The sequence below is a fragment of the Cydia fagiglandana genome, chromosome 9, assembly GCF_963556715.1.
Source record: "Cydia fagiglandana chromosome 9, ilCydFagi1.1, whole genome shotgun sequence".
In the NCBI taxonomy this organism is placed as follows: Eukaryota; Metazoa; Arthropoda; class Insecta; order Lepidoptera; family Tortricidae; genus Cydia; species Cydia fagiglandana.
In genome coordinates this window covers 7452023-7468854 of record NC_085940.1, presented here as the reverse complement: position 1 = coordinate 7468854, position 16832 = coordinate 7452023, and the positions used below count along the sequence as shown (strand labels likewise).

Genomic DNA, 16832 nt, shown 5'->3' with positions numbered 1-16832 from the left:
TTAGCATGATCCTTATACGTATGAGTAGGTTGTAAGATTAAATTCAGTAATATAAAAAAGAGATTTTCCAATAATACATGCAGTTATTGCAAAATTGAGCAACAAAGCAAGCTTGATAATTAAGAACACAGTTCAACGCAAGACTAATACGATACGACTTCGTGTAATGTCATAATTAGGGGAATGGCATTGAGTGAAATATGCTCACAATTATTCATGCCGTCAGTCTATGGACCAAAGTAAGTGTTAGTATTTAGTTAAGATATAAATCACAGCGCGGTTTTATCTTCTACAGTCTAGATCTAGGCTTTAACGGTATTGTCACGTGCTGAAATAGCCAATTAGCGTTTTATGTATCCGACTAGGACTAGGAATAGACTAGGAATCCTCTAGACCGAGTTTAGAGCAATTATTTCATGCAACCGATGATGCCAAAAATGCGGGGGTGCGCGGGATGAGGTGAGCGAAGTCCTGTGCCGTGATTGGTCCGTTCAAAGACACGGACGTCACACAAAGACACTTTCGACTCGAACATGGAGTCAAATTACCGTATGCGTGGCAGAGGGGGTAGCGCAACTATGCTCAGTCTTGGGGATGTTCTGTCTGTGTGTATAGTTGACTTCGTATATATACGACTTCATAGAAACATGAGGACAAAAAGGATTAAAACACCAGCTATTTAAAGAGAATAATCTAAATTTGAAACAGAAATACCCACAAATTGGGCGGACGATAATTTACTGTAATTGAACCAAAAATTGTTTAATAATTAAAAGCACTGGCAGGTGTGTAAAATCTACGTGTACCCTAACCCAACTTGTAACCCAAGGAACATTTTAGTCCTGTAATTTCGCTAAAACGTCGCATTAAGGTTTCAAACGTGACAGCCTGTCGTATAAAAGCGTTCTGCAATACTTTTTGCTCTACAACTAATATACATATAAACATATGTATGAAGTACTTAACTTTACTATTAACAACTACTAACAATTACTATTAACAACAACAATTACTATTTACTATTAACAATTGATGTAAAGGTTTACTTCACTATTTTATAGAGCCGTTATAGGCGTGTACAGGTCCTTAATCAAAAGAAAATTGTTTATAGAAGGCGCCAATTGAAACTTATTATTCTTATCAATGGTTACATATCAGAATACCGAAAACTGATTTACCTAATGTTGAATCACCTATGCTTGATTCACCTATTTTTAAATTACCTATCGAACATTTTACCTAAACATTGACTGACCTAAGTTTATAATACCTAAGCTCAAATAACCTAATGGACGAAACACCTAATGCACGATGTACCTAATGCACGTTTTACCTATTGCACATTTCACCTAAAGCTATTACACCTAATGCACGAATCACCTATAGCTGATATACCTAATGGACGATACACCTAAAGCTGATATACCTAATGAACGATGTACCTAAACTTGATTTACCTAATGAACGAAATACCTAAAACTGTTAAATCTATCGCACGAAATACCTAAAGTTGATATACTTCCTGCACGAATTACCTAATGTCGATATGCCTAATGCACGGAATACCTAAGGTCTATATACCTAGAACTAAATTCATATCATTTTGCTGAATTATCAAGTGGCAATTCCACCCAATAATTCGTATGAATTCCCAGTCTTACAGTAGAAACTGTTTGTTCGGATAGCAACTTAAAAATACACTTTTTGAAACGCTACTTTTTAGGTAGTAGAATGTTTTTGTAAGTGTGATACAAAATTAGTAATCGTATCCTATCTTATCAAAAACTTAATTTTTGTAAGTTAACATCATGAATGACGATGAAATAAAACTCGGTTTTGGCACTGTTTGGTCGCAGTTAACCTAACACGCTCTTCCTCGCTTTACTCGTCGTCGCACTTATCTCGACTCTGGCAAATGACTAGACCTTATATTATAATAAAAAATAGTTAGCCAATTAAATGATTTGGCTAAAAAATGTATACTAAATGTTGCATGTCCTAGTAATATTCTACTAAACAATAATTATATTTTTTATTTTAGGTACATATTTCGTTCATTAAGTGCATCGACTTCAGGTATTTCGTGCATTAGGTGTATCGAATTTAGGTATTTCGTTCATTAGGTATGTTAACTTTAGGTAATTCGATCATTAGGTATATCGACTTTAGGTAAATCGTTCAGTAGGTATGTTAACTTTAGGTAATTCGATCATTAGGTATACCGAGTTTAGGTATTTCGTGCATTAGGTATATCAACATTAGGTGTTTCGTGTATTAGGTATATTAGCTTTAGGTATTTCGAGTATTAGGTGTTTCAACTTTAGGTGAATCGAGCATAGGTATTCTGAGCTTAGGTAAACCAATTGTAGGTGGAACGTGCAATAGGTAATTCGTTCATTAGGTGTTATGAGCTTAGGTTAATTGATCATTAGGTATTTAAAAAAATAGGTGAAACGAGCATAGGTGATTCAACATTAGGTAAATCGATTTTCGGTATTCTGATATGTAACCCTTATTAATCTATGGAAATTAATTCACATCTGCCATCTCGATACATTTGAAGTTTTCGAATGGATTTTCGATAAACGATTGCCACCTGATTGATTAAGAATAAGAATAAGTATACGAAATGTTTATTAGCACAAATAATAAATAACAAAACTAAAATTAATTTAGTTCATAAATATTTGTGCCAAAACGTCCTCGCTCAGCTTCTTGTCACGTTGGGTATGCCTCAGAGCAAATATCTTTGTAAACTTTCGTGGCTCCAAATTCTTATAGTATTCAACGTAAACGTCAATTGGCAAGCCAGCCAGCCAGGTTGGCCAGGTGGGCGCTATATTATACAGGGTGATTCAGGAGACGTGAGCAGGACTAACACTGCGCATTTCGTAAATTATAAGCAACTGTTTCTTGTCAGTATTAGTGAGTTTAACGTTAATTTTGTAGTCGTGTTGAAAAAAAAGTTATTAATTTATTTACGACATGCATGGTCATTGGTCACCCTAAAACTAGAATACCAAACTACCGATATTCTGTGTCAAATTGAATGTCATCACTGTCATCACGGTCTGGTTACTTTTGAAAACTCGTATCTCACCAAGTTTGACAGTTCATTTTCTTCGTATTCAAAATGCTGTCATTACGGTAAAAGAGGTTTTTATGTTTATTAATTAGGTTTTGTAGGATGACCAAGATTGTAGATAATTAAATTTTCCCTCACCAAAAAGTTAAAAAATAGGAAAAAGTGTGGTTGTTTCACCTAAATACTACGGTGATCGATCAATTATCAGTTACTGAGTGTGTAGGATTAGTCCTGCTCACGTCTCATGAATCACCCTGTATAGTCTCGCATTTCAACAATAAAATTCAAAGGTGCGAGATTAATTTAATATTTTCTCGTAGAGCCCTGATTATAACTGACACTGGCTGTCAAACGCTCTCGCACACTTTATGTCGTCGTATTCAGTGCAAATTAATGGGTTACGGCCATAGCGAACTGATTTGCTTCGTGAGCTTCGTGGGCAGGATGGCCACTTGGGCAAGGTATTCTTATCGCTTACCCAGCCAGCGCGAGTCGACAACTCGGACAATCAAGGGGGATCTTTCTCTTTTACTCCAATGAAAGCTTAATTAGAGTGACAGAGGAAGATGCACGCAATTTGCGAACTTCGATATTCGCGGTTATTGCATAAGAAAATAACGTTACGCTCATGAGATCACATTAAAGTCGAATTCATTAGTACCTTGTCAAAAAACTATAACCAGCAGCGATATTATTTTAGAATTGTTGTCACCTGTCATGTCATGCGTCACTTTCGCACTTACGTATTTGTTAGAACGTGACAGGCATGGTGACGGGTGCGCCAAAGTTCATATAAAATTGCAAATTCGATTATTGAAACTCCGAAATTGTATCTCATATAATTTTACATCCTAATGATCATTGTACATTTTCATTTTAAACAATACTCATTGGAACTTCGAATTTATTATATTCATAATGTCATTCTACATAAATATCTCTATTACTAAAATTTATGCATATATTATTACTCGACATGTCGATTTTGACATATTTGATTTTATTTATAACAGCATGCACCTGTAGGTCAAGTCAGGTTAAAATCCTGCCAGAAAGGTGGGTTAGGTTAGAACTGCGCGACCCTCACAGAACCGAAATGCTCCCAGAAAGGTGGGTTAGGTTAGGTTAGAACTGCGACCCTCACAGAATCGAAATGCTGCCAGAAAGGTGGGTTAGGTTAGGTTAGAACTGCGACCCTCACAGAACCGAAATGCTGCCAGAAAGGTGGGTTAGGTTAGGTTAGAACTGTAACCCTCACAGAACCGAAATGCTGCCAGACAGGTGGGTTAGGTTAGGTTAGAACTGCGACCCTCACAGAACCGAAATGCTGCCAGAAAGGTGGGTTAGGTTAGGTTAGAACTGTGACCCCCACAGAACCGAAATGCTGCCAGACAGGTGGGTTAGGTTAGAACTGCGACCCTCACAGAACCGAAATGCTGCCAGAATGGTGGGTTAGGTTAGGTTAGAACTGCGACCCCCACAGAACCGAAATGCTGCCAGAAAGGTGGGTTAGGTTAGGTTAGAACTGCGACCCTCACAGAACCGAAATGCTGCCAGAATGGTGGGTTAGATTAGGTTAGAACTGCGACCCTCACAGAACCGAAATGCTGCCGGAAAGGTGGGTTAGGTTAGGTTAGAACTGCGACCCTCACAGAACCGAAATGCTGTCAGAATGGTGGGTTAGGTTAGGTAAGAACCTCACCCCCCCGCGGGTTGCTCACCTTGTCGTGGTGGAGGGGCTTAGTAATCGTGGCTTGGTCACCCACGGTGAAGCGAAGAGGCAACCAGGGCCGGCCTGTTTGACGGTCGGGCTGGCCCGAGGAGGACGCTCCAAGTGGGCTTGTTAAGCCCGCTTGTGACGCGTTGGAGGTAGACCGTCGAGGAAGAGGAGTGTCGGTATTGCGGTGAGCCGTTCTCCCTATCCTCGGCGGCCGAGGTGGGATCGCAGGGGAAGAGGCGTGATGGTATTACGATCGCCACTCGCCCTATCCCCTGCGAACTTGGCGGTGCCGTTCCGCTGTAGCGGCGTTGGTGGGGCTGCAGAGGAAGAGGAATGTCGGTGTTACGATGTGCCGTTCTCCCTGTCCTCTGCAGCCGAATTGTGGTTTTGCGACAGAACCATAGACCTGATCTGTCGCCGGGCGCCGGAGAACTTTCTGGCGCCCGTAGCTTCCTTGTGGCGGGCTCGGGGGGGTCCGCTACAGTGCAGAACGGAGGCGGAGGAGGAAGGCGCGTCGAACCATCTGGCGTGCCTAGCGTGAAGGGCCTTCGGGCATTTGCGAAGGAGCCGCTCGTGGGCGGCTGCCGCCGGTGGGGTCGCGGATGAGTACGCAAGCGTCCCCGTAACCCCACCAATAGGGCGGCGAGGCGGTATATGGGGGGTTTTTAGTGGGTATACCGTGGGCCTCATTAGCCTAGACGGGAGTCCCACATAACCACTAGGGTTACCCCCCGCACCCGGGTGGTATGCGGAATGCATTTTCCCCCCTAAAAAAAAAAAAAAAGGTAAGAACCTCACAGAACCGAAATCCTGTGACCCTCACAGTGAGCGAGCGTAGCGAGAGCAAATGCTCGCCTTAGTCTTCGAGAAATTCTTACAAATAACATTATGGGCACAGATACATTCTCAGTGACAATATTATGAGTAAAAAAAAAACGGATTATGTATCGTTATGAATAATGTAGGTAGTAGCACAAAAAACTATTAAAAAAATATATGAGTAACAATTTTCGGAGAAACGATGATTATGACTACAAAGCGGTATTATTAGAAATATTCGAATAATGAATTGTATATGAGCCAATATGGACCCCATGGTGACAAATGATAAAGAGCCGACCATCTTAGCCCTACAGGTCGTATATAAAAACATGGGAAAAAAAGATAGAACCTATTGGACGTGAGGCGAATTATATATAGAGAATATACGGTATCGGTATATCGGTTTGCTTCCAAACTCGCCTCACGATAACGACGGGAATACACGGGCAGGTTGCGCAGGCGGTGACAATTAGCGCGGCTCGTGACCGCGGCGACGCGCGCGCATGTCGCCGCGACAGGTGGATCCGAGGGGACTACGTACGAGCAGGTCCAAACTGTAGGTGTTCGTACGTTCACTAAAATATTGGAAGCTTTGTATTTCTCAAGTGAGTTACGTCATTGATTGTGACCGCCGGTGACAATTAGCGCGGCTCGTGACAGCCGCGCCGCGCGCGCATGTTGACGCGACAGGTGGATCCGAGGCGACAACGAGCAGGTCCGAACCGAACAGTCGATCGTACGTACACAAAAAAAAATTATGGTTAATTTCATATTTCTCAAGTATCTGAACAGGTTCTCAACGTTAATAAGTTCTTTGATTGTAACCGCGCCGGTGACAATTAGCGCGGCACGTGACCGCAGCACCGCGCGCGCATGTCCGTAGAATTAAAACTTAACAAAATACAGATAAATGTAAGTTCTATACAGCTTTTGCTAATATTTCTCCTTGAAAAAAAAAACTTCTTTTTACGAAAAGCAAACCCTTCATCACATAAAATGATTTCCGGGTATTCAGTTTCCTATTTTCAATTCAATTCAAAATGTGCTCAATGAAATTCGACACACTCATAGCAAGCCATCTAGACTAAACGATTTTAGTGCGTCTACGCCATTTAGTCTATGGCCTAAAACTATTAGCTAGATCGTCCCCAATTAAATACACCTCATGTTCAAATAAACGACCCTCTTAAGTGCTCGAGCCGCTTGAAGACTTAAAAATAGCGAGGACGACTCTGAGGTATTTTTCTGGACGAGACTGCGTGGATTTAAATTAATTAGGATGCTGTTAACCACGGACTTGGTCACGTATTTCCACTGAGAATATTGTAACAGTGCCGAAAAAAAAACATATGAGTAAAAAAACTATATATTTAAGATAATACCTATTTATGCAAGCAGGTAATACGTGTGACTATATACGATCAAATGTAACATACGATACGGTACGATATTACCTACGTGAACTTTTTAGTAAAAGGCACTTTATTGAATTAATCTTTATGCATGTTCTATCACTTTTATATGTGTAAAATTTTATTTTATGTAATGTTTAATTTTTTTTGATAAGTACTCGTAATTATTTTCTGGAACGTGCCTAATATAAAACTATTCTTTTGTTACAGAACTCCTGACACCCCCAGACCACGGCAAGGTACAATTTTAATAGTTATTACGGGTAATAGTTAACGCTTAAATAATTTAGTAAATTCTACCTATGAAGATGAAATGACGACCATCATTATCTTGAGCAGTTAAAATTAACAGTTATTTTAGGGTTATCGACAAGGATCTGAATAGGTAGTGGATTGTTATTAGACAGTGATATTGAATAGATAGTATGGACATAGCCGGACATTGCAGGACGTTGTGTAATCTATGAAAATTAAACAATTTATTGCATTGTACCTATGGCCCGATTCTAACTTTAAGATACGTCAACTAATAGATCTAGAAACGATATGGATTAGAAAAGTCAGTGTCAAATGTGACGTTTCTTCAAACAAATACGTCACTTTTGACACTGACACATCTAATCCATATCGTTTTCAGATCTATTAATTGACGTATCTTAAAGTACGAATCCGGCAGCTAATCGCGTGACATGTGTTACTAATTCGATTTTTCGTGATTGGGAGAAATGTTAAAGTGTTTTTCCAGCTTACAATGTTCGGAATTGCATATTCTTGTATCTAATGTTAATCGAAAAATTGTCACCATTATCTTTTGGCCATGTACGGTCGAAAGTATTAATTTATGACCCATTTCGTACTTTGTCACAGTGACAATCAATATGAAAGTCGCTGGAGACCTCATACTATTGTAGTAGTAGTAAACACTTTATTGCACAAAACAAGTACATAACACAGAGAGAATACAATAAATGTGTACAAAGGCGAACTTATCCCGTTAAGGGTGTATTGTCACTGTGACAAGGTACAAAATGGGTCACTAAATTAATACTTTAAACTGTTTGTTTTCTAAAGCAGGCCACTGACGAGCCTTCCAAATGGATGCCATTACAATGGATTCATCCAAATGGACGGCATCCTATTAATAAACATTGTACGTTTTTGACATTCAGGAACCGATTTTGAATTGCAGCCACGCTATTTGGACCATTGGAAGGCTCGTCAGTGGCCACCTTAATGGGCACGAACACAACGAACCATAGTTTCGCAAAATGTCATTTTCTCAAGATTTGATTGCATTAATTTTGGGTAGTTGGGTATCTACTTTAAACTACAAAATGGTTACACGATCAACTCCATGAATTCAACAGGAAATTGAGTCTAAACCGTCACGAAAATACCTCGCCGCAGATTGTCATAGTTAATTCCTAAAACAAGATATTGGAATTTAATTCTTTGTCATATCCATGTTCAGACTACGCACCTCAAACTCGTGAAACTTAATCGTATTCAGATCATTGGTTAGCCAGACAGTACGACTATTACTTAAGATTTACAGTAGTGTAGAATTGTGATGATTAGAGAGAACATTTATTGTGCTTTTTAGTGGTGATAAAGTTGCGTTATAAAGACGATTTTCTTGGCGTGGGAGCTCTAGCGCCTGATCACTTACCTCTTGTCGCTTAGAGTATCTCGTTTAACCCTATGATGATGATGAGATCCTGCTAAAGTCTTGGAACTACGAGGAATCAGAAGAAATTCTGAATCCTTCCCAAGTGACTCCTAACTCCACGTACTCATAGGCAGAGCTCGGCAGGGGTGAGCCATTTTGACGTCACATATGTCAAGTGTCGATATTAATATAGATACACCTTAGAAAGAAATATTTAAAAAACACTTTATTAATTATAAATAAACTAAAATGACAATGCCTTATGTACAAATAAACTTTAATAATAGCATATGGATGGATATACATATTATTTGAAGAGGTTTACTAAAAAAGCTTGCTATAAAATTCATTTGATTTAATGGCGACGTAAAGATCGTAGCGGAAAGGCAGCCTAAATAAAATAATTTATTTAGTTATTAAATTACATTACATATACCCTCGAATGACAAGGCATGTCCAAGTTGTGCAAACACTGAAAACGGCTCACCCCCGACGAGCTCTGCTCATAGGTTTACTTCCTCATTCCTCCTCTAGTTCAGTCTCAGTTTTTCACAACGCTCGGACACACTTAAATCTAACAAACTTCTACAGGCATTACATTCTTAGATTTCATTCACACACTTTTCACTACAAGCTTACAAACACACAAGTTCACACTCCTCTTTCTTTCCTAATTCGTATTCTTATGTTTAATATAATTCCTATTCTTATGTTTATTATATTGGTATCTCGCGATGATCATGACCCCCGCGATACAGGCCATGCCTAGTGCGGGGCTCATTGTAACGTGCCTGTTAAACTTTTATTGTGAATAAAAATATTGTTATTGTTATCCCTCATCAGGGACATAGGGCTCTCAGAAGGGGTTTCCATTTTTCGCGGTTCAGCGCGGCCTCCGCCAGCTCCGCCCGGCCAATAAACCCACCCTATATTCATTAGGTTATAAATACATACAGGGTTATAATTTAGGCAACTATGGTTTAACATGACCTGAGAACAGATTGATCGATTATGATCACATAATAATGACGATCACGAACACATTCGCTAAAATTGTATTCTATAGCTTCTGCCCGCGTCTTCGCCGCGTGGGATGATAATGATGACCGATAAAAACTATCCTATGTCCTTCCTCTGGCCTCAAACTAACTCCATACCAAATGGCATGTCTATCGGTCATCGGTGAAGAGACAACAGACAGATAAAGTTACTTTTGCTATAGAGTAGGGATTCGACAGTTTGCTATGGATAACCGCGTTACGTTAATCGATACGTTGATACTAGGAATAATATATCTAAACAAACTCGAGTGGCTAAATAAAAGCGTGTTAACCTCCTGCAGTTTTCCTTATTGCAATTTTTAATTTGGAACCTTCTTATCATCGGGTGACAAGCAAAATTCACTAAGTACTATCAAAAAATTAAAGTAACAATGCACTTTATTACGCTTGTAACACGGTTTATTGTCCAATAATTTCAATGGTGTTAGTTAGTGACGTTTGCTTGTTACCAGACGTTATATTCCATTTTAATTCAAAATTCCATTTGTATTGGATTAAATCCTTATAAAGGCATCAGGGACTCAGGAGGTTAAAACTCCATAAATGTGTTTTGAATTTGAAAAGTTATAACAATAATGTTTTTGTAATGTTTCTCTAGCCGTTAGCACAACAAGCGTCTCTCCTGCTCCTCCAAAGTCTCCCGTCAAGGACCTCAAAGAACCAATCAAAGAGCGCCAGCGCAGTAACAGCCTGACGTCACCACTGCCCAACAGGAAGAGAACCAGCTCTGGTGTGTTCCAGGTGAGATAGATACACGGCAAAATGTGTTTTGTGACGTTGATATAAAGATCAAAGTTCGCTGCCCAGGAGCTTTAAGAGCCATCATCACCGTCACAAAAGCTAAAAGGTAATACCAGGTGCGTCGCAAGTCAATATATGTCTTAAGGTCTGTCAATTAACTTAAAAGAGCCATCCACAAGAGAACCCAACACCACGAGACTTTGAAATAGAGGTCAATGTCTCCCTTCCCGTCTCTGGTCAAGTCTCGGTCAAGGACCGTAGAGACAGATTGGTAGCAACATTTTTAAAACATTATTAATGAGAGGGTGAAGTAGAAAAGTCCTCAAGTCAAATTCCTAATCTTGTTTTTCAATAACTCCCTTTAGGAAGCAAAATTTTGCTATGAGCTATATAAATACATAGTTAATACGGTTATTTTCACAGGTTGACGAAACGGAGCCGCCGCCGAAGAAGCCCGAGCCCTCCCGAAAGAGGCCCGAAGTCAACGGCAAGAAGGATTCCAGTGAACCTAAGAAGGGAAAGCAAGAAAAGGACAACGAAAAGGCGAAGAAGCAAGAAAAGAAAGTGATAGAACGATTCGATGAAGAGGCTAAGACGGAATGCGTGTCTGCGTTCAAAGAGAGCGATAGTTGGGATTAAGAATAAATGTTTAAATGTCTATATTTCTTGGATTTATTATACTTTCCTGCCTTTACCAATTGGACAAAAATACAGTATTCTACAAAAAAAACCTATACATATACTACCTGGTACTACCTCGTTGATTAAAGTGGTCGTCTTTCATTTGACGGGAGAGAAAATATAGTTAGAAGCATTATAATGATAATGTATGTGATGTGAGCGAAAGCTTAAGTCCATTGAGTGAGAAAGCTTTAAATGTATTTTACAAGCTTTTATTTAACTTGCAATGTACTTATGTATGAAAATATGTCACTATGTTTGCACGGGTCAAATCTTGCAAGCTGAACAGTCAGGGATAACAGCTTGTATCAAAAATGGAATTTTTGCCAAAAACTTATTAATGTCTAAAACATCTCATGACTGTCATTAACGACGGGCCGCACATCTTCTAGCTTCATTAAACGGGAGTGGTGTGAATCCTTAAGCCTGCTTTGGGAAGTACAATAAACAGGAAATACAAGAAACACAATATACAGGAAATAATACATTCAGGAGCACAATACGATGTTTTCCATTCCTGCAGCGAAGTTCGGCGTCGCCAGCACGTTTGGGATTTCCAAGGGCATTGCATTGGGGAGGCACATGCCACTTTGAAACCCCAGCTATGCGGCGACCCTTAACGTAGGCACCTACATAACACCATACACAATTTGCATAACGTTTCACGTTTTTAAAATGACATCGCCGTTAAAGGCCGAATCTTACAATTTGACTGCGACATATACGTACCTATAAGTCTACCGTTTAGCTGAGGTGGTTGATAAGAAGTTATTATGCGCTAAAGTAAGGACGCTAAGAACGAAGAATTTCGTACATTGACCCACCCGTTCCCGTGGTAGACCTATAGTAACATAGTAACACATCCTTTTACAATGTAGGGGTATAAGTATGCATATGTCGTGGTCAGATCATATTTTGGTTATTTCATGAAATGCCATTTTAGAATTGATCACTTCATGATATGATATGGTTAGGTTTAACTTTTCATGATGTGGTCAACCGATAACTTCATGACATAGCCACACAATGAAATGATGGTTTCTACGCTGGTTATGATAAATATACAAGTTTTATCAGGAAACGTACCTATGATATGAATACCGTATATGTCAACGCGTAGGAATGAGCCATATTAAATTTGCAACGATGTTTAAATGTTAGATACACCTGCTTATAACCTCTGTTTATTGGTAAACATAATTATTTCGAGTACAAACAGTTGACCTCCTACGTTGACGGAACAGTGGGGATTGTCCCATACAATGTCAAGTATCTTCATTAGTACTGATTGAGCGCTTTGAGCACGCCGCGCATTGTGCGATCGAAGAAATGGTCCAAGCCACCTACATACATGTGTATTGCTAATATTCGACAGAAATGCTTGCACCACTGGCGCAAATTCTTAAGATGACGACAACTAAATGCCTACAGCTGTATTAGGGCTCTTTTAGACGATGTGAGACATGCGAGTTTCATTACTTTGCGGGTTTTAATAGGTCGGTTGAATTGGACATAACCAGTCCGCAATATAACTAAAATCGCATGCGAGTTCGCGCGCCGTCTAAATCGGCCTTTACTGTTGCGGCGTCGTTGTTGCCACCTCTGTATCTGTCAATTTCCTTGATAAAATGAGGGACGTTTGCCACCGCATTACCTACTCTCTAGTACCAACCAACCAACCAACCAAACCAAGAAAACCAAGAAAACCAAGACCAAGAAAAGTCTGCAGAGATGTTGATAGCCCACGCAGTGCAAGTGTTATGTATACGTCATAATTTCATAGAAGTTTGACGTTTAAAATAACACCTGCACTGCGTGTGCTGTCGAAATCTCTGCAGACTTCTTGGTTTAACTCTAACGCGATTGAACGTTCATTCCGTCACTCTTTTTATAAAGGAAATTGACAGCTATAGCGCCACAGTAAGGCAGCTACAGATGACATCTGAAGGTTACCTTTTGTCTTGTAAAAGTCATCGATCTTTTATTGATCATAGGGATTAGCCCCGTCTTAATGTATGAAAATTGGTCACGTGACTTTTCGCTAGCATGTATCATTTCGATATATTCTTACTTATTGATTGGCGTTTGTCGATAAACTATTGTGATTTTGGCTATAAAATAAAATAAAATAGAATGGCATAGACCTCGGAGTAATTAACAATGGAGCCGCCATTAACAGGCGTTCCCCTCTGTCGAAAATAGGCGGCCAATGGTCAACCTCATGTCACCCATATGTATGGACTGACGTTTATCTGACATGACGTACCTATACATTTGATGTGCCCCTCCCCCGCAAAAAACGGCAGACTATTTTGTACCGAAAATTTTAGACATGGCGTCTCCGTTGGTTATATCCTCCAAGGCATAGACAGATGTTTACCTACGTAATAAATACCTTGAAGTTAAAAACCTTCCTTTTATATTTCGTATAATAAAATGGACAACAAAGATAGTCTATATATCTAGGTATTGCTAACAGTCGTCGTATAAAGCAAAAGCTGGATTTACCATGTTAGTGCTTCCTCGTGGCGCATGATAACTTAGTTTATATGCGGCACACATAAAAAATATTTCAATATTTCTAACCCAATAAAACTAAAAAACACAGAAAAGGTACCTAAATACCCTGCATTTGTGGAAGATTTAACCGAGACCTTAATTACTACCTACATACTTTTGATCTAACCCTAATTTTCTTCTGTCCGTACGAAATTCCGTCTGATGTCCTAAATTGCGGCGCGTAACACCTTAAACCTCTCGCATCGAATGATGGTCTCTATACTATGATAGTTCATTTGCATGTGTGGTCAAAGTTTCTTGTTTGCAGCATAGCCAGCCTCGGCTTGGGACTTAGCAGGCCAGTACGGTTGGCACGCACTGGGCCGCTAAGACCCTGGCCGAGGCGAGCGGGGCTTTCTTCTGTAATCGGCTACATGTAGAGGTGACACTGTAATTACGGATGTAAAAAAAAATGATAATGGTAATATTGACTCCATAGCTCACTTTAGGACTTTTGGATACTCAACTCCAGTCTAGATATTCGCGCCGCATTGCTGCCGGCTTCATTGTCACGTAGGTACTGATTTTGATCGTAAATTACCTGAAAAGAAAAACACATTCCGTTAATAATACCTATCGAAAATAAACATTGTACTTATAATAATATTCATTTAAGCTAAGCTTATACCCAATACCCATCGTAGGTTATTCATCGAAATAATGTACATATGTATTCGTATTGATCTGGCGTCGTATGCTGCTAGACAAAAGTAAAGATTTCAACGTGCTCATGACATTCAAATGAAAATGGATGCGTCATTACTTAGTTAACTGCATTCAAAGATTTTCTAAAACTCGCTTGCCTGGCCCGGGACTCGCACCGACTAAAAATTCCAAAAAAATAATAACTCGCAATTTTATTCTACTCGTCGATACAGTTAATGTTAATGATAACATTTCTCCAAGAAACATTATAGGTCTTACACTCGTCTGTCGTACAAAATATCCATAAAATCTAATATTTAGTACTTAAGATTTTTTTAGACAAGCCAAATTGAAGAAATAAAGAAAAATACATTTAATGCACTTTTGTTTCTTTTTAAAAATAAAGGAATGTCTCCTTCAAGTAAAATGAGCCAGCTTAAGGATTTAAGGTAGTTTCCCTCCAGGGTCCGACTTATCTTTCCACCCTGTAGGTATATGTATATACGTTTTCGTATCCAGGATGTACAGTCATCCATCATTAATTTATCAGCATACTACCTACTTAACAGCAAAATATTTTAATAGGTAAATATAATTGTTAAATGTAGACGTACTTACGAATGAGGTTTTGAGCTGGCCGATTCAAGAAATACTTTCCTATTATATTCCCGACAATCAAGAGCAATACCTACATGTCATATTTCATTAAAGATATTTTCATATTAAAACCAAATAGGTAGGTACTTATGAATTGATTAGTGTAGGTATCATTCAGAAGCTCGTAGTTACTGTTGTTTTCTTTTTATTCCTACCATAGACAAATAGCTACAGTCCACCATGCGGCCATAACTTCAATCCGAGCGCAATTAATTTAGCAGTCGCGAATCTGGCGCAGATAGCTTCGGGGGCCTTCGGGCATCCTCGGCCACACTCGGCCATTAATCTACGCGGAGCTCGGCAGGTGAGCAATGGCCCTCGTGGTGCCCTAAGGCATCTAGAACAATACGAGACGTCGTTAAAGTAGCCGATGTAATGCCGATTATAATTGCTGATGAAGGAAGCTGTAACTAGGTTATTGAGTGGACTTTTATTGGCTCTGTGCCGTAAAATTAGCAGACATGGACCGCCCCTTGTTGGATTTGATGTGCTCCAGTCAATCAGGAGGTACATACATTAAACTAGATTAGTCTAGTTTGTGCGTAGGTTACATTTAATTGCTACTTCAATTAGCTGGCGGAAATAAATTGGTCAGATGTCGGTTCAATATTTACAGTTTAGTAGAAATAGGAAAGGTTAAGCAGATATCGAAAAGAAAATGATACATCGTGTGAATAATATCACCGTATCATATCAAACGTACAAACTTATATAAGAAGAGAAGATTAGGATTAACAGTGATTTAACAGTCTTTTTTTTAAATAATTTATTTAAGGCCAAAATTACGCATCATACTTACCTATTAAAGAAGGTTAGTTTTTTCATAGCGATATATATATCTATCATAACAATAGTGACGTTTTTGTATTTTTTCGACATCTATTTGTTTAACATAGAGTTATTTTTATGTCTGTCATCATAGCGATCTATTTATGCGCATACTCATTACCTAATATCCATGACTCATAAGCAATAATAATAACGCCACTCGTTGACTGGAGTATATTCGACGCGGAAGGGTCTTTGGTGTCTGTATAGCAAAAGCGGTAAAATGATTAAAATATGGCTGAATCAAATGTCACGTTAATTGTGCCCGCGTTTCCGAGCAGGATACGCACGATATGTTTTAGCACCTCATTTACACATGGAAGCTATTTGCCTCGTCAAAGGGATACTAGGGCGTGGCTAACTCTCATAAATGTGATAAGTATGCGCACTGGTAGTCGAACGAATTGGAACCCCAACTAGTTACCTAGTACAGTCGCCATTCGCCATATCGGAGCTGCCAAGGAGTTCACAAAATCTGAACACGCACTGTAACGCCTTGACAATAGAGGCGTGATGGGATATTTGTGAGCACCTTGGCCACTCCGATATATCTGATGGCAACTGTACTAATACGTACTCGAAACTTTATGTTTAAATAGGTTTCCTGGCATGTTAGGCAAGGTTACCCCGGTGACCGGATGGCCAAAAGGAGGTTATAACCCCAGCTTGTAATAATATTGGCATATTTCTTACACTCGAAACTACAAGAGTAAGTAAAATGTAATTTGATATGTTGTTCTTCGATGAAGGAAAATATACCTGCAAAAAAATTTAAAAGTAGCATTTGTGAAATTCCCTAGCGTTAGCATGGGGACTATAGTTAAAAATTTTTTGGCGATATCGGGGTTGGTCCCATAGTAAAAGTTGCTCAGTTTAATCCCTAAACCTCCCTGGCAACGGGAATGTACTTATTTTTTGGCCGCCGTGTATAGCTAATGTATCCAACAACCTG

The 16832-nt window shown here is 39.3% G+C and overlaps 1 protein-coding gene across 1 annotated transcript in view; it reads left to right on the top strand.

The window, feature by feature from the left end:
• The window catches only part of LOC134667251 (poly(A)-specific ribonuclease PARN-like), a 49450-nt gene extending 38278 nt beyond the window's left edge, over nucleotides 1–11172 (top strand). The window contains exons 12-14 of the mRNA XM_063524583.1: nucleotides 7250–7278; nucleotides 10368–10510; nucleotides 10934–11172. Of these exons, the coding sequence (XP_063380653.1) occupies nucleotides 7250–7278; nucleotides 10368–10510; nucleotides 10934–11149 (388 nt within the window). The 3' untranslated portion in view covers nucleotides 11150–11172. The remainder of the gene's footprint in view (nucleotides 1–7249; nucleotides 7279–10367; nucleotides 10511–10933) is intronic.
• The last annotated feature ends 5660 nt before the right edge of the window (nucleotides 11173–16832 follow it).